General features: G+C 36.7%; 2 protein-coding genes across 3 annotated transcripts; one reads left to right on the plus strand and one right to left on the minus strand.

The window, feature by feature from the left end:
• Positions 1-1,642: 1,642 nt before the first annotated feature.
• On the minus strand, positions 1,643-20,766 carry LOC145777461 (copine-3-like). 2 transcript variants are annotated; one of them, XM_082588837.1, is made up of 15 exons: positions 20,615-20,766; positions 18,181-18,360; positions 17,556-17,630; positions 16,966-17,037; positions 16,554-16,630; positions 15,091-15,187; positions 14,490-14,582; positions 14,121-14,207; positions 11,957-12,016; positions 11,593-11,726; positions 7,033-7,139; positions 6,098-6,234; positions 5,446-5,576; positions 4,628-4,733; positions 1,643-3,528 (listed from the first exon to the last, which is right to left on the minus strand). In XM_082588837.1, the coding sequence occupies exons 1-15, from the start codon at positions 20,762-20,764 to the stop codon at positions 3,415-3,417; spliced, it is 1,620 nt and encodes a 539-aa protein (XP_082444963.1). In that variant the 5' UTR covers positions 20,765-20,766; the 3' UTR covers positions 1,643-3,414. The 2 variants fall into 2 exon arrangements, with proteins under 2 accessions (XP_082444963.1, XP_082444962.1); XM_082588836.1 differs by having other exon boundaries at positions 4,607-4,733.
• On the plus strand, positions 7,452-10,615 carry LOC145777462 (uncharacterized). The gene is made up of 2 exons (XM_082588838.1): positions 7,452-8,084; positions 8,812-10,615. Exons 1-2 carry the CDS (start codon positions 8,044-8,046, stop codon positions 9,110-9,112), a joined length of 342 nt encoding a protein of 113 aa, XP_082444964.1. The 5' UTR covers positions 7,452-8,043; the 3' UTR covers positions 9,113-10,615.
• Positions 20,767-22,713: the final 1,947 nt, after the last annotated feature.

Genomic DNA, 22,713 nt, shown 5'->3' on the forward strand with positions numbered 1-22,713 from the left:
CGGAGAGGCACTACATTTCTGTCAGTCGTACTCCCGCTACTATTTAAGGCGAAAAAATGACTCGCTTTTTATTGAAACAAAGCGTGAAAGAATCAAAACAGAAATCATTCGACTATTACAAGAATCAAGCCACGTTGACACTGACAAGAGTGACACTAACACCAGTCACAACTTCGATGATGAATTTTTTAGTGTGTTGGTGCCATCGCATGAAGCGTCGGTACAGAAAGAAAAGTTAATTGTGAAGTTTTTTTTTTCGACCAGAAACAAGTCCTTAAGCTTTCCCAGTGCCGATTGATAACGTCTCTTCATTAAATACAACATCCCATTCCTTCCATTGCTGTGATGAAGATATTTTTCTTCGTAGGAAAAGACGTGCTGAAGCCAAAGCGGGCAGGACTCAACTCATTTTGAAATGCTAGTATTTTGAAAGATGCGTTACAAACAATTTCATCTGGAACGTGTTTTCTATAACTAGCCTACTTTGAAATGGCAGTGCAAACGAATGATATCATTCGTTTGTGAAGTTATTTTGACGTCACAAAGTGCTTCCTGTGTTACTTTAAGTGAACACAAAAGTAGCGGGTAAAACGCTACTTTTATGCATCAGTAGCGGGCAACGCGCTACTTTTAAAGTAGCCGATGCTCACCCCAACAGTCAGGGAATGGGAATGCTCACCTCTTCCAACAGTCAGGGAATGCTCACCTCTTCCAACAGTCAGGGAATGGGATGGAAGACAGATTTTGGGATGGAAAATGTCAAGGATGGAAAGGAATGGAAGATCTTGATGATGGGATGGAAGACAATCTTCCATCCCAATTCCATCATTAACTTTCTAACGCTTTATCAAGACATGCAAAATATTACGTTGCTTGCTGAAATAATTCGATTTTCGGTTCGTAATTAACCAACGGGACTGTTGCCTGACGCGTATTTGTCAAACCTACTGTCGACAGGCAGAATTGACCAATCAAACAGCAACAAACCATTCACACTTCTCCCAAGAGGAGGAAACTTCTTGACGTTTGACAGCAATGAGCATTCCATCATACGACACTTGTGTTCTATGTTTGGAGATTCTCGTGGGTTTTGTTTCGAGAAGGCAGTTAAACGAAATAGATTTTTGTACATTTCGAAACGAAAAACTACAATCGCAAAGTTGATAGAAAACAGAAGAAAACCAAACAAAAATCTCTCAAAAGTAAACGTTTAAAAGTATTTGCAACCTGAAAAGTAATGTTGCCCCTCAAGTATTTCCGTTGCTTTTTTATCTTCTCCAACGTAGACTACTACTACAGTTTCTTTATCTTTGCTACGTGTTGTTTCTTTCTGTATTTATAGAATCAATCTACGCTTCTAGTTCTAACACCAAACGGTACGTAATCCTCAGGAAAATACTGCTGTTAAATTTTTAGCATAAATTTAGCCTATGGTTTTAAGGTTTATTTGTGGTATATTCAACGCGGAGATCACAAAATGTGAAGATGGAAGAGATTTCTAAGATGTAATAGAAGATTTCTAAGATGAATGGAAGAAAATCTCAGGATGGAAGATGGAAAAAACGTCTTCCATTCCATCCCGTACCCTGCCAACAGTGTTCATGTGCGAAGGAAACAAAAATACCTCTAACAAACAGTAATGTTCCATCCGAACCCTTTTAAGTTCGTTCTTAGTGTATTTTATCAAGTAGAAACACTAATATCGATCAATACGCAAAGATATTGAAACTAAACATAATTGTGACGTCAAAATGGACACACTACATCAAACAGGCGAGGAAATAACAATTCTGGAACAATCAGTACGAACGTACAATTACACAAATAACTAATATTTCATAAACCCTCCTTTTCCATTTGAAAATTTGAGTAGGCGATACAAACAATGAAGTGTTTAATTCGCCAGTTTTTAACAGGCGAATTAAACAGTGTTAAGCAGCCTACTGCAGTTCGTTTGGTACTTTTCACGCCAGCACAATTACAATCAAGAGTTTATTGATAGTTTGAAATAGGTAACGAAAGGAGACAAAGTTAGTCAAAGGGCGGAGATTTTGCGAGATGATACATGATCACAACAAGGAAGCAGGGCAATCATATGGCATAACGGGCGGTCCAACCTAACAACGTCCGCCAATTTAGTGCAAGCAAATGAATTACAAATACAAGTAGCACAAATATGGCACATAGTACAAATACAACTACAAGTAGCTTATTATTTTATTGTATAACAGCTTTTTCATGCAATCAAATAGCCTAAATTTTATAGCAGTTGTAATGCATGGTAACATTCTGTAATATCCGGTAATGACTGGATGCCGTATGGTGTTTTGTCATCATCGGATAGTTAAATGAATGAACCATGTATATTTTCTGTTTACAAGATAACAATACGCAATCAGCAAATGGCATTTGGTGAAGAAAAGACAGTGAGCAATTTCTACTCACTTCATAATGTAGATATTAACGACTTGTTTCAGCCTCATGGTGCGAGTTCGCTGTGGTAATAGCGAATTGCACTAGCTTTCGGAACACAATTCCTTAGTCATGTGCTATGACAAAATTTGCACTTGTTTTTCCAAATCAACCATTTTTTACATTGACCTAACGTGTGCAGACGTTGAATTAATGTAAAAATGGTTGATGTGCTGCCTAGGTAATGGGCAGTAGCAAGCTGCTGTAAACTGGTACCAAGTCGGGTGCCACCTCCAAGTATCCTACTATCTCTACAGCTTGCTCACACATTTCTAAATCAATTCAACGTCTCAAAGTGACTTATGTAAAAAAAATATCAAAGCTGAATAGCTGGGTTTCGAGTTTGTAAAAGTATAAATTTAAATAGATGACGTTGAAAATACGCAGAAAGTAGTAGGCTACATCGTTTCTGTCAATTTCTAATCACTTGCATTATGTTTTGAAACGACATTTTTATAAACTCCAAACTGGAAGAAACACTGAGTTTTGCTGAACATGGTATCGTAATAAGAGAAGCAAACGAAAAGTTGAACGACGAAGTATTTCGAAAACACTGAAAAAAAACACGATTTTCAACCTCTGATTCCTGATAACGATTACATCTTAAATGATCACATCACTTCACTTGTCACCAACGGGGCGGCACAAAACTATGAAAAATTGATAATTTTTCCATTTATTCAACAGCTGCAATGTTCGAATATCATCGTGAAAATGAGCAATTTTGCTGGTTGGGGGTAGCAGGAACAACGTAGAAATTGCAAAAACATTCTCAAGTGACTTATAAAAAAAAAAGAAGGTATTATTGAGTTTAGAAAACATGTTGACTGAAGGATATAAGCATGGCGAACTTTACATAAGATATTAAAGCGACGTGAAAATCAAGCTAATGGAATCCAGATTTTTGACGGTTTGTTGTTCAACTCGTGCAGAACACAAACCTCAGTCTTGAGCTTTCGACACGTTCCTCGGGGCCATGCGTTTTGATTTGTAGTAATTGGTAACTTGAGATGGAACTTCGGCCAGAACAGCCCGTGCCAGCGCGATGGAACTTGACTGGAAAGCAATCATGTTGCATTGTAAGTTGAATTTGACCAGCTAACTAAAAGCGATGTTTTTACATGGTTCAATGTAGGCAAAGATTGATGTGGTATAAAAATTGAAAGCTTACTTGTTGCGTATAACTAAGGTTTTAAATTTACATAAGAAACGTCTGAAAATGACCCAAGTTGAATAATGTACAGTTCATCATAAAATGCTTACTTCACAGTGTAGATTTTAACGATCAGAAAGCTAAAAGCGAAACTCAATCAATTTCATCATCAAATATTAAAGCAAGAGCATATTCGCAACCAAATTGATAGACCAATTCTACGAGAAACGTCATGGACTGGATGCATAGGAGTGCCAATGAATGAGAAACTTCGTCTTGGTGATTTTAATACTTTTGTGAATAAAGTCAATTTTAAAGCTTTCGCTTCACTCAAAATCCTACCTAGCCACCCACTACTACTTGAGCACGTCCCAGACAGCAAATCAATCGTTTTTTTTACATTTGAACGTCTGCAAACGTTGAATCACTGTAAAAACGATTAACTTGCTGAATGGGGTAATCTTTCCCGATCGAGAGCCATTGATCCGACTCATCGTTGTTGCTATTAATTAAATTTGTTTCTTTGACTAATTAGTAGCACGAGTCGTCTGTGGTTAATGAGGGATGACGTCACGTTACCAACGTCGCGCAATCATTTCGATTAACAATCAGCACCAACACCAACGGAAATGGGAAAATGAAATTTGTACATTTATGCTGAACCTTACACGAAAAAATAAAATTTGGTGAGTTACAGTCGTTTGGCTTCACAGTAACAATACCACCTAAAGATGATATCAAACGTCTGGATTCGTTTCAGTAGGTTACGGAAAATGAATAATTCAAACACGACTGAAATCAATTGTTAGTAAATTAGTATCTTAACATGCATTGACAAATAGGCGAGAGAAGCTAATTTTATCACAGTGCCGGTAGCATAGAAAATAATTTTGTTAAATAACCCGAAGCCATCGTGGTTACACCACCAATCATTGTTAGACCCCAACAAGCTATGAGATGATTGGCATGCACCGAACTAACCTCAGGAATACCTCCACCAACCTTCTTAAAGCGTCTGAAGGGAACGAACTGAACAATGTCCCGGGCTACTGGTTTGCCACTGGGTGACCGCAATACACCGTCGTCACCGTCCAAGAGCTCCATTGCACTTGTAAGAAAAATTAAGTTAAAATGTTAAAGAATAATAAGTAATGCAACAATTAGCAAGATGGGTAAGATTAGTAATTTAACCCCGTAGCGCCCTATGTCGCATTCATGCAACAAAAATGTTGGGAAGTATATGACTTTAAAAAAATAGAATGAATATTTGCGACGAAAATGAAACAAAAAATACTTTCAATTGAACCTTTACACTTTACAGCCTTTAACTTATGCAGCTAAATATTCTGTGTTGGTTGTACAAGCCCTTTAAAAAAAATTCTGAAAAGTGGGTTTCTTTTTTGTGCGCTAGGGGATTTAACAAAGTCAGTTCTCAATAAGATAATATCAGCAAAAAATGAAAAAGATCAAGAAAACTTATGAAGACACCGCGAAGAATGATCTTTGACAAAAAGGAACTTAATATTGACAGCGAAAAACAGGGTCGTTGCCGACCTTGATGTTTCGGACAGGAGTCCAGGCTTCTTATAAAGAAAAAATAAATAAAAGTGTGAACGTAATGGTAAAACATATTGGCAAAAACCTTGTTTGCTCACTAAAGCAAAAAGTTAAGCTCGTCGTTACCAAGTGTTGCCATCACTTAATAAGCGCTCCATTGAACTGGTGAGAAAAATTATTAAAAAACGACAGGGACGAAGCACAGAAGGATGCAGGCAGGATTATGAAACATGGTGAAGAAGCTCCATCACTTGGTGACGTACCTGAAGTCTGCTGACCCGACGCCGACGATGATGATCGACATAGGAAGATGCGACGCGTTGACGATGGCCGTTCTAGTCTCGTCCATGTCCGTTATGACGCCGTCGGTAAGGATGAGCAGGATGAAGTAATTCTGAAAGGAAGCTTTCGAATTTTGAATTCAGTATCACCAGCTTAAAGCACAATGCACGATTTTCGGTTTCGAAAAAGAATGCTTCATCCAATGAAGTATTTCATTCATTTCAGTATGGAAAGATTTACATTGCAACAACCAATACTGAAGCTAAATACAGAATGGGATTATTCACCTTATAAATTATAGATTAATTTCTTGCATTTTTCCGGTGACTGCAAACTAGACTACCACAAGATGTTGAAATGATAGCTATAACTAAAAGTCTAATACGGAGTTGAGGGCAGGCAGAAATGTAAAATGATCAACCTTAAAAGAAGTCATTTACACAAAAATAAACTAAAACAAAAAAGGTTGCAAGTCTATTGGATTTGTAGTTTGTTATAAATCATTTATGATGTAAAGCGAAAAAGCACTACTGTGGCTTGCAGCAACACCATTATTATTATTATTATGTGGTAGCATAACTTATTTACAATCCAGCACTTTAGCATTTTTGTCAATGTTTAGCTAATTTCTACCTGAGGTGCGGTTTCGTTGGCCTGCGCTTGAGAGGCGAACCTCGCAACGTGGTTGATGATCGGTGATATGTTGGTTGGGCCCCAGAGCTGGATCCGAGGAATAGCTTGCTTATAGGCTTCCACTATTCCCTGTATACCTGCAACGAATACATCAGGCTCACGATAACACCAACCGAGCGATAGATGAATCATCGTTTCATTTCATTTGTCATGCCAACGTGTTCGAGACGAACAATGGCAGCAACTGCACGTAATACAGAAGCACGTCATAAGGGACAAAATAGGAATTACTGCAAAATCCTAAACAACAATCACTGTAGAGTGATTTCAAGACTAGGTCAGCTATTTCAGCAAAGACTTTATTGGAGCTATTAAATCGCTAGCAACTGTCGATGAAAGAAAAAGCGGTTTGACGCAGAAGCATCTGCCTTTAAGTATGGCAGAAAGAATTGGCTTTTATAAGGAGGAAAATGACAAAACGGAAGAACGGATGTCATAAAAATATCAACCACAAACAAGAGTTGTCTGCAGTTCTTACGTTCACTTCCTAACGCAGTATAATAGCTACTACAAAAGAATATACAAAGCATTCAGCCCATGGGATTTGTATACAAAGGTCATTGAATAATTCATAAGCATGTCCCTTATAAGGTACAGTGTCGCTACTGTCAGTGTCAGTCTGAAGTAACCAACCAGAAAATTTGGCGCTTTTCTTATTACATCTGCAGACGTTGAGTCAATGTCAACCGAACCGATTTTGCTAGCTAGTTATTAGCTAAGCAAGCGTCATATCATAGAAACCGCAATTTATATGTAATTTCACTATAATCTAGAGATGCTTAGACTAAAGTAGAAAAAGTTAAGAATAACAAAACTTTGTTATAATCCTAGGAGCTTACGCGAATCGTGAAAGACAAAACCATGTGCTACCCTACCTGCGCAATATGGATTATCAGGCTGAAAGTTTAGCGCAAACTCATGGGAAACTTCATGGGCTGGTGGTATCTTTGCCCCGAATCCCAAAGCTGGGTACATTTTATCGCTGCAAACAATAAGCGGTGTCTGTTACACACAATACAGCACAGGACGCAGCAATCTGTAGAATAGTATCGGAAAGAATGTCGAACTGGATCGATCTTTTACTAAGTTTATAAATTACTTTTTTATTATTTTGTTTGTAATAATGAGTATTTCAAAATGTAGATATTAACGACCTGTTTTAGCCTGATGTTGCGAGTTCGCTGTGGTAATAGCGAATTGCATTAGCTTTCGAAACATATTTCCCTAGTCATGTGCTATGACGAATGGTGTTCAAGCAACGCCACCTAGAGGTAGAAGGCCGTTTCATTGCGTATTGACGTCATCACTGGTAGATCGTTACGCCTCACTAAGTAAGCTTTCTTTTCCTAACCGCATCGCAATTCGCAAGATCCGCAAGGCGCAATGCAGTGTAATGTGTTGACTGTTGATCAGTGGATGAGATTTGAGAAGTTAATATCTAACAGAAATCTGAAATTATAGCAGTATTTACTTAGCAGGTTAATAATTCTGAAAACTAAATAATTAGAGTATTTCACACATTTATTCAGGCTCTTTTTGTTACCTTATTGCAAGGTATTGTGAATGCTGGATAACTTAGTTATAAATGCAAACTAAAAGGAAAGGCAGCGATGGATGACCAAACTATCTTTGTGTTGAAAAATTAAAATTTGTAGAAATTTTCTAAATTTTGCTGGTTAATTAGTTTTTGCTCTGGTTTTTTGGTGTGTTTTAGTTGCTAGAATGGATCTTTAAATAAACTCTGTAACTCTGGTGAGAAAACAACAAAAAGTTTGCAATGCCTTATATGTGCTGTGTTCCCAACTGCAATGGAAATTATCATGGTGGATTAAAAGTGCAAGTTTTCAGCTTTCCAAAAGATGAGGAATTAAAAAAGAAGTGGCTCTATGTTATCAAAAAGGATTTTGTTCCAACAAAGTCAAGTCGAGTATGTACTCTCAACTTATTTTGTCAACTTAATTGTTTCAATCATAACAGAAAATCAGTCCTTTTTTGAATTGTCTGCAGACGGTGAATCAATGTGAAAAAACGATCGATTTTCTGTCTGGGAAGTAATGTCTGACTGCTGAACCATTTAGTTTAGTTTGACTGTTTCAAATAAATCCTATTCATAAATAATGGCATTGCTTTCTCTGCTCTGATTTCTCTGCTCTCACAAAATTTTCTAGTAATCCTCTCTAGACTCTAACGTGTTTTCGATGTATTGTAATGTTCTCTGTAGGCCAACACAGAAATAGCTTTTCAAGCGGGTAACTTGGCAAAAGAAACAACCACTTTAAGTTTACGCTTGAATAGCGTTGTTCTGCTTGTTTAGATATAGATTAATTGTTCGAAACAGTGTGATGCCTTTTTGAGCCAGCAAATGTTTCCTTTTAACAGCATTTTTACATTGTCAGATGCTTGCTAGCTGCTTACTCTTAGCAGACTGCTGAGCTGTTAGCTGGATTACAGCTTTCACAACCCAGACAGCAAATCACTCGTTTCTTTACTTCGATTTAACGTCTGTGGACGTTGAATCAATGAAAAAACGTCTGATTTGCAGTCTGGGAAATGGCTGAGCTGCAAAATAAGGAATATGTACAAAAGCAAGTAAACGCAAATTAATGAGTCTGAATGCAATTTCGGTTTTGTTTAAAAATATTTTTAATTTTTAGGTATGTGAACTTCTTTTACAAACATGACATCAAAAAGGCTGTTTCTGCATTTGGTAAGAGAACAGGAAAACAGCTGTCCTATGATTTGAAAGTTTCGACATTAGTACCTGGCGCCATACCATCTCAATTACCAAATCGCGCATCATATTTGAGCAAACCTTCCACATCCAAAAGAGCAAATCATGATGACAAACTTGAGACAATAGATAACGTTCAGCTCTCTCAAGCAATTGCAAACAGCAAAGAAGAGTTTACCATTGCTCTGGAAAAAGACAGTTTGACTTCAATTAAAGATCTGTGAGGAAAAAGTTCAAATTCAATTCTTCATGGCAGATTGTGGACGAACGTGATAAAATATTGATTTGTGAAATAAAGAGCCATGTTATAGCTGTGCCTGTTGTTACCAGTGCAGCGATTTTAGATGAACAATTGAGCATGACCGTATACAGAAGCTCAGTAAATTTGCCTAAACATTAGTGATTACGTTTTATCATTGCATGTAAATTCCATATCCACATTGGAGAGTGTATTACAATTGTTGTTATTGTCTTCTGAAAATTGTACCTTACCAAGTAAAAGTGATTTTGCATTAAAGTGCAAGCTTGTTATTAGTATTTTAATGTCTATTAAAGGTTGTTTATATTATGAAAATGCTATTTGGTTTAATTGTCAACAGCTAATTTTAATGACACAAAAGCTACCGGTTTGTCCACCAGACTTTTTAATATTTTGTCATTATTTGTGTGAAATGTGAAACTGTGTTGCCTGTCATTATTACCTACCTTGCTGGATATTGTTGTGATACCGCATGTAAAAAATGAAATATGAGGAATGCAAAGAACGCATGACTTGTGCAATGTCGAATGTAAATGGTACAAGTATTAGTGCAATCACTAGAGGAGGATTATTATACCTTGATGATAAGATTATAAAGATTGTTCAAATAAATTATCTTATTGTGGAGCAACTATCTGCAATTAAATAATTTCTTTTCTCAAAGAACCAACAGCAGGTGGTTTTACAAACAACGTTATGTGCTATTTTGGATTGCGATGTTGATTACTTGTCAACAAACACTTGTGAAAATGGTCACAGCGTGTCAACAATAACAAACATGACTTGCTGGGCATCCACAAATTCTTTACTCAATAATTTTTGTCGCAAGGAAAATGATGTAATTGTTCAACAAAGACTGGCAAAGAAACGTGAACTGCAAACTGTTAATTCGTAATCTGCTGTCATTTATATGGCATTTAGTGATTGTGCAATTTATGTAGGCCTACTCTGGTCTGTTTACAATGCTGCCTTTGAATAGGTTAATTATTTTATGTTGTTATTTGAATTTCAAAATCACTTACAATAGCACTAATCATGTGCATGATGTTGATCGCCAACTGTGATAGAATTGTATATAAGTACAACATTTAATGTGTGATAATGCTCTTTTCTCAAATAATAGTTTATAAGAAAATTGTAATGTTTATCAATTGTGCGTATCAATTTTTATTACAGTATTGTGGCATTTTGTGTTTGAATACAACAATTATTTGTTTATTGTTGCATGATTTTTGACAGCATGTTGATTAATCATTAAATTTTAAATGAGATCTGACTTTCATTTGTAATTGTGATTCATGTTTCAATACAATAGCATTGTGTATGCTATCACTTGATCTAGTGTATTTGTTTGCGTGCGTGGAACTATGGTCATGAATATTTAAAATAAAAAAAAGTGTTGATTTGTGGTACCTACAGTTGCTTACAGACACAGGGGTCACAATGATTTCTTACATTCGTGTGACATTAAGACACAGATTGCTGGTTTACTACAATAAAACACAGTGAAGCAAGCTTAAAAGCCATTGCAGAACTCTATTCACCATACGCGCTTCGCTGACAATCTGAACTACTCGTGATGACGTCACAAGTTTTGCCTTTTTCATGAAAGGGCCTTCTTACTCGAGAAGGTATTGGTTCAAGTCAGTGAGACGTTGTTTTATGCGGCTCTTTTGTTTGGCTTGAGGCTGCTGTCTGTTGAGTTTCTGTGTTGTTAGGCGTTATTGCAGTGCAACTTTGTTGAATTAGTTGATTAATAGATTAGGTGACGTAGTTCTTCTCTTTCGCCACGGTTCTTGATCTTTGGACTCTGTCTGCTTATAAAAATGGCTTCTTTGGAGAGCAATTCTAACGCGTCGTTTTCTCTGGCAATGATTGTAAATTCAAAGTCGGCGAAGCACGGTTGTTGATGGAATGATGATCAATGAAAATGATGAGAGTCAATGAAAAGTTCGGCCACACCCGTGCCCAAATCTGGTATTTAAAAAGCTGCAAGTCCAGAATCACCTACCTAAAGACAATCTATTACCACAACGAACTCGCAGCATCGGGCTAAAACAGATCGTTAATATCTACATTGTGAAGTAGGCAACGATCATGCTGCTAAAAGCGAAACTCAATCTATTGCATAGTGAGTATTGATGGTCCTTTCTGAATTGTTTAAGTAAACAACATTCTTTTGAATATTTCTGAAAATATAAAGCTGAACTGCATCAAATATCGTATTCAGGCAAATTAACAATGATAAAACGAATAGACCTTTTAATATGTTGGAATTATCCAAGGTGGAGATTGCTTATAACCAGAAAGGTTAGCTAAGATTGCGCAATCCAATTACAACGATTGGTATCTTTGTCAAAATACAATTGATCACATATCGCATAAAAAGTGATTTATTGCGAAGTTTTATATATTTCTAATAACATTGTCGCAGACAATACATACGAGTCATAGTCTTGGACTACTGCGCCTACGGCCAAAAGAGCTTGCAAGTACTCGTTGGGGCTATTGGGGTTCATGAAATGAAGAGAGTCCCTGGAGCGAGGGTCCCCGTTTGATCCAGTAAAGTCAATGCCAACCTGCACGAGAAGCAATTTAATTCCGAGGTAATCGAATCATGACATTGCAATTCGTCAAATATCATGAGCAAAAACGTTTATAAGAAAAATCATGGACAGTACTCTAAACTCTGTGATAAAATTGTTGAAAAAAAAACCATCAGAGATGATATTAAGTGCGCAAAAATGTTGGCTCTTAATTAAGTTCATTTCTAAGTGACAAAAGAGAAAAACACGAACAAACTTCTTACAGTAAAATTCAATTGCAAGCCTCCGAAAATGAAATCCAAAAAGCTGTAGTTGACTTCCACCTAATCAAAAGATACAAACATGATTAACGACACAATGAAGCAGTAAAAAAAGGTCAATGTGCAGGAACAAAAACTGCAAAAGACAGTTCTAATATTTTATACTCTATTGAAGTACTTAATAACATGCATAAAAACACACACTCGGTACCGATAGCAATGCGCCTTAATAGTTTGGTGGAGTAAAGTATTCAGATACTGTTTCTAAGTCCAACAGTATAATTAGTAGAGAGGATACTTTGTTGATCCATAAGCAAACGAAATCAAGTAACAACTGACAAAACTTGCGAATGTTAGGACAAGGCGAACAACTTGTAGGCACAGACAGTCAGACATGTATGCCGATGTCTGGTATAGGTCCTGACACTGCAACGCCGGGAGATTTAGACGCTGTTTCAAGCAAAGTTATTTTATCGGGTGCTTGGTAGCTATTATTGTATAACATGGGAAGTACAGAGATACAGACAAAAGATTACTAAGTTTGGTGAATCGCTTCATTCAGGAAGTAGCGGTTCCACTCAAACAATGTGGGAAATTCTGACAAGACCAAGTCACAGATTTTGCATAGGGCCTCAACCTATCGTTTTCAACATTTGTAATTGCGTCTTTTTACATGCACTCTCCGCATGTTATTAATTGCTCAATATCAACTTTTCATCTTTATACGTCTGTTCAAGCAAGAGCTTGCTAGGTGGGGTGTGGCTGTGTTGGACAGTCAGGCACTGATATGTTTCCTTCGTCTACAAGACACTCTCTAGTCCAGGGGTGACGAACCTTGTTGCAGTCGCGGGCCACTTTGTCAAGTTCACATGAGTTATCGAGCCACACAACTTTTTAATCGTAACCTACTATGAAATCTTTTAGAAGCTACTCAAGATATGATTCATCAAAAGTAACAAACGGCAGATGAAAGTAATAAAACCCACACTACAGTTGAAATTATCTTACGCAGAATCGAAACATACAATCAGTAAAAAATAAAAACAAATCAACTTGAGCAAAAAGGATAGAGCAACAGTACTTGCACTGATAATGAAGACAGTTTAATTTTCGAAGCGTTTGCTTTCATATGAGTATGATTTCTTCTTTTTTGGCTCTATCCTTTTTGCTCAAGTTGACTAAATGTTTCGACCATTATGCTCCGAAACAACAAATCAGTTAATGAAATTTCGTTTTCAAACAACAAACAAAAGCCCATGCGAATCATAGCCTATAGCTGAAGCTATCTAATGCAGCATTGAAGCATAAAATATTAAAAAATAACATGGAAGCATTGAATTTTCAAAATTAGTCAAAATTCTTTGACGTCATAGATTGGAATCAACCAAAAATACAAGGTGAAGTTGGTAAATAGTGTTTTCACAACTTTACCTTATAGCTTTCCTATTTTCTAACTTTAAACCCTGAAAGTTTGTGTTTAAGGCAAGAAAATAGCAAAGGAAAGGTGTAGGCCTACCGGTGAAGGCATAAAACAGCTTTGAGATGTCTTTTGTCTTTAATACATAGCGATTGTCAAATTGTTTTGCGGGCCGCACAAAATTCTTTGACGGGCCGCAGGTTCGTCACCTCTGCTCTAGTCTCTAGCCTACCAAGCAGCAAAATGGAAAATTTATATCATAAGTTTGAGAAATAATCGATTAAATAGAAACCAACCAAACATTAGGTCCAGTGTCGTATGCATTATTAAAATGTGCTGCGGTAACTACCAAGCACCCAGTAAAACACACTTTACTCGAAATGACGTCTAAACCACCCAGCGCCACAATGTGGGTGACCACCTGTCACGTGCCTAAATGCCATGTACTTTTTGTCCACAGATCATCTGTTAACCCTTTTCAACGTCTGGTTGATAATTATAACTAACCAGAAAAAAACTCGGTGTTTTTTATTTTTCTTTTTGCAACAAAGCCACAAAAATGCAACTTTTTCTGGCTAAACAGTCACTATGACCGCCATGCTTGGCACAGAATCAATAAGAAAGAATGCGAACATTCCCATGGCGGTCACCACCGTGGAGATTCCAATCATCAAAGCCATGCCTATAGCCATCATCGAAAATCTCTTTGTGCATTTATCACAATCACATATCCATGTTAAAGCAACTTACCTTGCAGCTCACAAGTGTAATAGTTCCAGAGTTTTTGTAAGATGACTTCTTTGCTTTCTTCTTGGGATTGATGCATAGAAAGTCTTTCTACAAAAACACAACGTATTCTAACGATTAAAAATGTTACAAAAGATTTCGAAGGCTCAAAGGAATATGAAAGCTAAGAAAGCATGACCTTGCAGAACTGGTACATTATTAATTTGAAAAAAATAAACAAATTAGAAAAAATATCTGTGTTTATTTCATCTATATAACGACGAACGTTTGAAAAAGGGAATTTTAAACTTCAAGGAACTTCAATAGCCTAAGAAAAACACAAATTATGACAGGTGTACAATATACACCGTGTCAACAAGTAGTGGCACTTACACTGCCCTTTGCATCTTGTAATTCTATTACATTTGTATAAAATTCTCCAATCAAGTCGTGACTACCATCGGAGTCCCAATCATTGCAAATCACCTGAACAAATGAAATTGAAATGAAAAACTAAGCAGGGAGAAGGTCGTAACCCAGAGAGCAAAAACGTTGATTCAATGTAAAAATGACAGCTTTTGCTATCTGGGAATGACTTCATGTGCTCCCACAGAAAGCAAAACTCTTAAGCTTTTCTTGTTGCGTTTACGTTTATTTCACGCTCACTGCGTTAAATCTATTTACCTCGTTCAAGTAGAACCAATAGGATGTCTGATAAATTTTCTGCTTGAGTAAGTATAAGAAATTACTTGAATAAGCTTCACTGGGAATTATTGCAATGAAGTTGATAATTCTCTACTTCAATAAGTTCGTATTACAAAACTTATTCAAGCAAACATACTGTTTTAATGCTATTTTAACCAGTGAGTGAGAAACAATTATTTTATCTACAAAATACTTGTTCAACTTTAAAATAATGGGCGGTAAATTATGCCTAAATCACATCAATTGGGAGTATTCAAGCAATCACATGAATATTGTACAAAAGCGGAACCTTAATTTTCTTTTCAAGATCTCCACCGCATAAGGCTTGAACAGAAACTGTAAATGGCTTCCAAACTGGGTTTAGAGTGTTTTTAATAACTTCTGTCCTGAAAATGAAAAAAAAAAAGGGCAAATAGCTCTGGTAGCCACACTGTCATACTATCCGAAACAAGACTTTATGCTGCGGTTCGAATGACTTTAATCAGACAAATGCGAGACTGTTGTGGCTTCAACCTAAATGACAATTCTTGATACGGTATACCACGTGACTAATATTGAGGTTGCGTTCTTCAGAGGTCTTACTTACAGTGCTAGTATAGCAATGTCTAATTCTTACAAAAGATCTATCAATCCAATTTGTTTTGTAAATCTGATTTTTATAATAGATCTCACAATTCTATGCAACAAACTCTCAAAGCAGTTATGTATAACATGTGTCCATAATAATAATAATACTTTTATTTTTCTTATTTCTTTCCACTATGGACACATGTCTGAAATATGGCTCAAAAATCAGACCAGTCAGGTAAGCTCGTGGACTGGTTTAGTTGGATAAAAACTACAGAAGTTAATCACAGAATATTCATATCTACAGCTACAGGCCGTGAATAACTACGTGATATCAGGCTCCGAGTCTGCTACTATTCGGCGAGTCCAATTCGGCGAGTTCCCTATTCGGCGACAGCCTTTTTCGGCGAGTGCTCTATTTGGCGAGTTTTTGAAAATCTGTCTGCAAATCCAACGATTGAATATTATTGATATTCAGACATTGAATCAATGTAAAAATGAACTGTTAAGCTAACTGGGTTCTTGGAACAAATCGAAGGGCTTCTGTGAATGTTTCTCAGTTTCAACGTATCCTAGTCAGCAAAAGTTATCTTTTCTATACGATTTCAACGTTTAGCGACGTTAAAACGACGTGAAAACGGCAATTTCTGCTGGTCGGGATAACTAGGCTACGGTACCCGATAATTTCCTTTCAATCCAAACTGTAGGCCACACATTTGGTTAGCCTTTTCATTGTGTTACTACAATGAAAAATAAACTGTTAGGCTAACTGGGTTCTTGGAACAATTTTTGCTGGTCGGGATAACTAGGCTACGGTACTCGATAGTTTCCTTTCAATCCAAGCTAAGCTGTCCACACATTTGTTGATCCAAAGTAATCATTTTAACTATTCAAAAGTACTAACTTATAGACATTTAAACGAATGACATAAACATGACGAATTTTAATTTAATAGTTCAAACATTTTATTTTTATCTGCACGATTTCAACGTTTAGCGACGTTAAAACGATGTAAAAACGGCAATGATAACCTTTTAAAAATTCCAAAAATCGCCCAATAATTTCCTTTAAAAATTTCAAATATTCTCCGAATGGGGAACTTGCCAAATCGGACTCGCCGAAACGGGCCACTTAAATTACTGTCATGATTTTACTTACCTTCTGTAAGTTACAGAAGCAACCTACCTATGAGCAATTGTCCAAGAATCTTGGCCGTTGGATCGCCAGAATTCTAAAAATGGATCTGACTTTCCCAAAAGATCCTAAAAGTGAAACAACATTCTTCAGAAAATGATTGTTAGTTGTAAGATATTAGAAATTAATGCTTCAGCATGTTTTGTCGTATCCAGATTTACATTAAGGGGATAGCAAAGCAAGGAATCTTCGTATCCACCTTCAGTCCTTCAGGCATGACATTCAATGTGTTGTCAAAGACAAGGTCACATGTTACTGAACTGTATTGAACCAGTACCCTTTCTAGCATCAAATCAGGACACCTGCCACTTGGCTATACAGCATTTAGTAAAATCGAAAAAATGACTGTTTAAAAAACGCATTTGACTTTACATAATTTTATTATGAAAGTCTGTCCTTGAACCTTTTTGTCCAGTTTGTGGGCTTTCAAAGACAAAGTTACAATCCGGTTGTCAGTGATCTCTTCTGTTGTGACCTGAAATGACAAAGCAAAGCTTAAATGAGCAGAACAATCGACTAGTTGTTGTACAAAATGTTACCTATAGTCACACAGTCTATATTTCAGACAAAAAAGAATACAACATGTGGTTTACTTGGAATCGCGACATGTGGTTTAAATGCACTTAAATAAAAATAAAATATTTATATTTTGTATTAAATTAAGTGCATATTAATTAATCATGTTAGAAGATATCTTTTTATCATATCCAGGCTTAAACCTAGTGGTTAATGATTAGATTAAGTGGATGAGAAGGCAAGAAAGCCATTCTTTGTGTCCACTTTCAGACATGTATTTTAGTGTCCTGCCAAAGACACAGTCAGTCAGTCACATGCTCTTGAGCTGTGTAGAACTGACGCTCTTTGAGTGCCATACCAGAGCTTTCACCTCAGCACTCGGCTGTGAAGCTGAGACTGTTTACAAACAATAACAACTTCAACTGCTTTGGTAGAACCATAAAAAAGTAAGGGAACATCTCTTACAAATTCACTTACCATAACAAAACCTTTTCCAGCTGGCTTTTTGTTTTTATAAAATAGTGCAGCTTTGTAGTTTTTTTTTGCAACCAACTGTAAAAAAAGTAAGTATTTCAGAGGAAAGAGAACTAGCTTTATTTTCCAAATCAATGACACAAGTGGTACACAATAGTAAAAATACGCTTTTACATCACAATAACATACAATTCACAAATAATTTGGTCATGCAGTCAGCTGCTTCCAAAGACTGTTTAAACTTTAAAAAGAAGGCAAACACTAGTTTCTGTTATTTAGTTACAATTGCAGACTCGGTAAAAAGAATAAGATAGCAAAAAACTACATATGACAGATATCAAACATAGGCTACTGGGTTTGCAGGATTATTACAATGCATTGATTACATTATTACAATGCATTGAGCATCATCGTATTTGACAATGCATCTGGGATATTCCAATCAAAAATAAAGAGGTTAAAATGTAAATACTCATCATGATCATAAATGTGATCACTTATACTGATTAGTTACCAGTAGTTCTTAATTAGGCTATATATTAGTATATAATCAAAGTGTAAAGCTACATCAAATGGCAACAAACTTATTATATATACAGTAGCAATAAATACATAAACATATATATACCTGTCCTAACGTGCATTCTGCCTCTCCAAGAAAATCATCATCAGTAAGATTCACTGTTTTGTTGTCAATGTCATAAATTCCAAACTTCAGATTTTGCACTTCCTCAAAGTAATAATCAAGCTGCAGCTTTTTGCTAAAACTTGGATTCAAACTGTTTGTAATTCTTTCAGTTCGAGCAACCTTCAACCAAGAAAATTAAATTATTTTTAACATCAATCAATAGAAATTAACCACAATGACCTTCATAATATTTAATTTTAGGAAAAAAAAATTGAATTGATTGATATAATACATTTCAATTGAAACACAGCAATGGAAAGTTAAATGGAGTCCCATAGTAATTCAAAGCGTCGGAGATAAGATGATATATAACGTTCTCACTATGTTAAATCTTTGGTACTAATGACAGTACAGTAGCGTGGTCACTGGTCAGTTCCTTTTTCTTGGTCTTTCAGGTATGCCTAACCATTAACCAATTACTACAGTCTGGGTGAGCTCTATTTTTGAACAACATGGTTAAGATGGAAGTTGAACTACAATCACATGATTGGAAGGTAGTGCTTTAATCACCACATACCATGACTCAGTATATAAACATCGTAAACAAAATAGGGTACTGTAATATGAAGATCAAGAAACTGTAATTAAATTCTTTTGGTGTGAATTTGAGCAATGCACCTCAAGTACAACTCTCCATTAAGCAGATGAAATAGTTTCTAGTGGATGAAATAATAGACTGACAGCAACACCTTAATATAACAGAGGTCACACATTGTCAACCTCAACCACTATCACCGGCGCCGAGTCCCGGGCGGGCGGGCCGCGCCCGCCGGACATTTCAGGAATTAAAAAAAATTAATGCAATTTTATGTCCCAAAATTTCTGTAACCATCTGCCACATTCTGATACTAGCCTACTTACCTTTTCGCAGGGTTTTGTCGCCATGTGATAGACCCTACTAGACCTACTAATTAAGCGATTAGTTTTCGTCAATTATTGCCATTGTTACATTCATGCAACGTTAAACAACGTTGATTCGCCGTTAAACGAGCAAAAGTGTCCAGCCGCGCCGTTTGTTTCCACTCTGCCACTCGCAGCCCAGTGCAATAAATCAAGTAAATTGCGCAAACCTGCGAGGAACTTCATTCGTGGCAAAAGTCTGACCGCAATTTCCACTGCTTTTACATCGTTTTAACATCGCCAAATGTTAAATCGGTGTAAAAACTGTAGCATTGTTCTTCATAGGATTAATTTTCTCTCAAACGACGTTATCAATTAACTCTGCTGCCAAAATGCTCTATTTTGTCGTCTCAACCATCACAGTTGTGTCTGTTACGTCACTGATATTAAACTGTGCACACCTGTTGGTTTGGCCGAATGAAACCGTTGGTTGTCATTAATTGCAATTAGCCGAATTCGGCTCCTTCGTTATATAACTGTTCTAATTGTGGATTCAATGTCAGCTCGGTTCAATAGCGCAGTTTATCGCTAGATGGCTTCTCGTGAGCTGAATTGCCATAAAATCGCTTCTGCGTTGCATTACAGCATCTTGTATCTTATCTGTGGGCCCGCTAGGGGAACGTTCAAATATTACGTAACGCCTTCGAGGGGGAGGGGGGGGTTTATGCAAAGCGTTACGTTAGCGTCACACCGGGGGGGGAGGGGGTTCAAGCAAAACGTTACGTAACGCTTTCGAGTACGGAATGGTAGTTTTTTGTGCTGAATTTGTAGTGAAAAAGCGTTACATGGGGGAGGGGGGGATTGAAAAAAGCGTTACGTTGGCGTTACATGGGGGAGGGGGGGTCAAAAATTTGGAAAAAAAGCGTTACGTAATATTTGAACGTTCCCTAGGAGCGACTTATCGTATGAACCCACCGATGTATTTTGTGCGTGTTATCGTGTTGTATCAACAATAGTAATGTAATTATGGAACTACATAGTACAGTAGCCTATTGCAGTTTTCGTCCCGCAAACCGCACATGCCAATCACAAAAAATATGCGGAACTGAATTACCACGACCAGACGTTGTTGCGTAGCAATTATATTTATTACTTGTTTCCAAATCGTGTTAGAGGAGACATAGACTTAAATGTAAAACTAGGCTAGCCCAACAACCCAGCAAAATCACCCGTTTGAAAAACGCACAAAATAACCTTTATGACGTGACAGTAGCCTATGTGTTCGCCCGCCCAGCTATTTTGAAAACTCGGCGCCTATGACCACTATGACCAATTTTATGTCAATGGTTCAAGGCCTCCAAAAACATGCATGCAAAACTATTAGCAATAAGCTATAATCAATGCAGGTTTAGTTTTATTGATTTGTTCATTCATGTGATTAAGTGTTGACAATTCTTGTCAGTGCTAATCAAATCAATTTAATAAATCAAATGATAACAGCTCTTGCAACATTTTTTACAACTAGCTTACATACTTCATTCCAACGAAGAGTTTTGGGGTCTTGTACCAATAGAACACACAAAGGATCTGATTTTGATGTAACGTCTTTGTCAGCAAGATTAGAACATGAAATTGTAAGCTCTACTTTGGAAAGGCAAGCAGCAGCACCAGGGATTTGTGCCATTTTAAAAAGATACGATATATCCCAGCTTATTACAAACACAAGTTGATCAGTAAATACTACACTTCAGATCAAAATTGAGCTGTTAGGAAAAAAAACAAATTTATTGATTGTTCTTGATCTGACAGTTAAAGCTGGTGTCCTAGTTTCCGGGCAGCACTAAAAGGCGGAAATGTGGAAACAGGGAAATAAGCAGAAATAACTTTAGAATTAAAACAGACATAGTATAATATATATTTAATGATCTCACAATTGCTTCTAAATAATATCTTTCAATGATATTTCAACATAAGAAAATGTTCGGTATTGAGTTGTGCTAAAAATCGCATTTCCGTCTTTTTCTTATTTCAATAAATTCCATTAAATTTCGAAATTTACTCCAATAACTGTGGAATTAAAACAGTCAAAGTATTTAATGACCTCACAATTGCTTCTAAACAATATCTTTCAATGATATTTCAACATAAAAGTAGGTTCGGTGGTGAGTTGTTGTTAAAAATCGCATTTCCGCCTTTTTCCTGTTTAAATAAATTCCTTTCAATTTTTGAAATTTACTCCAATAACTGTGGAATTAAAACATTCAAAGTATTTAATGACCTCACAATTGCTTTTAAACAATATCTTTCAATGATATTTTAACATAAAAGTAAGTTCGGTGGTGAGTTGTTGTTAAAAATCGCATTTCCGCCTTTTTCCATGTTGCAGCATTTCATTCTTTCATGATGAAGTTGTCGCTATGTTGAACAATATGGACGCCAAGATCGTAATTCCACGTTTTCTACATCGGCATTAAATCGCTACTTCTGCGGACAATACGCCATTTCACGCCCGGCTTATTTCCGCGTTCCACATTTCCGTCTTTTAGTGTGGCCCCTAGTCTCCACCCTGGTCAAAAATACCATGACGTCATAGATTGAAATCGAGCAAACATAAAGTGTGAAGTATATAGCTGTTTTGTCTCTTGACTACTTTACCTTTGCTTTATTATTTTCCAACCCCAATGGACACCCTCACTTAACCCTGAAGGATAAGGTTAGAATACAGTGAGGTAAAAGGAAAGTAGTACAGGCAAAAACAGTTTTCACTTGGTTAAATGGTGTTCACACTTCATCCTAGATCTTTCTTGGTCGATTCCAGACTATGAGGTACCGTAGCCTATAATTATTCACATCATACCTAGCATTTATCACCAGGGCGGAGACTTGCACACGAACTCCCAGTGGAGCTGGTATATAAGTCCCTCCCCTCCTTGGTAACTCATGACAAAGACAGGACTCGACCAAACATATAGAGTGAAACTACTTTACTTTTGCTTTACTGTTCACACACTTCAATCCACATGTTTTGTTCGGATGCAACCTAGTTGGTACCATGAACAGTTCGGACAGTCAGTTCGTATTTTTTTTTTGACTGTACAAATGGTTCCAGGTACAAACTAGGTTGCACCCGTTTTGGTCAATTCCTCTTTGTTTGTCATGAGTTACTAGGGGGGGGGGGGACTTGTTTACCAGCTCCGTTACCGGTATTTGTTGTATTTTATATGGTACGGTACTGTTGTAATATAACACAAGCCACACAAATAAATAGTTGCCATTGTATCAGACAAAATGGTAAAGTTTCCACAACAGTTCCAAACTGCAATAGGCTATGTAGCCTACTTATGTTAGCCTTGTACTATTGTACTAGTATAAGTTTACGTTTCAATCCATGATTACTTTTTTTTGGCAACTGAAATCACTGCCCATTTGAAAAAAGCTGCTGTACTGCAATCATATCAAGTTGACCAAGGTCTAGGTTGAAATGGTCCTGACTAATCCACTCTAAATCCTAGTGAGCAACAATAGACACTTATGTAGACATTCAAACTTGAGTACGGTACCAAATGCGAATAGGTCTACATTAAATACAAATTTTCAGCTTATTGTTAAGCCATTCATCGTTTTTGGTGGTCA

This window comes from Aplidium turbinatum, chromosome 9, assembly GCF_918807975.1.
Source record: "Aplidium turbinatum chromosome 9, kaAplTurb1.1, whole genome shotgun sequence".
Classification (NCBI taxonomy): domain Eukaryota; kingdom Metazoa; phylum Chordata; class Ascidiacea; order Aplousobranchia; family Polyclinidae; genus Aplidium; species Aplidium turbinatum.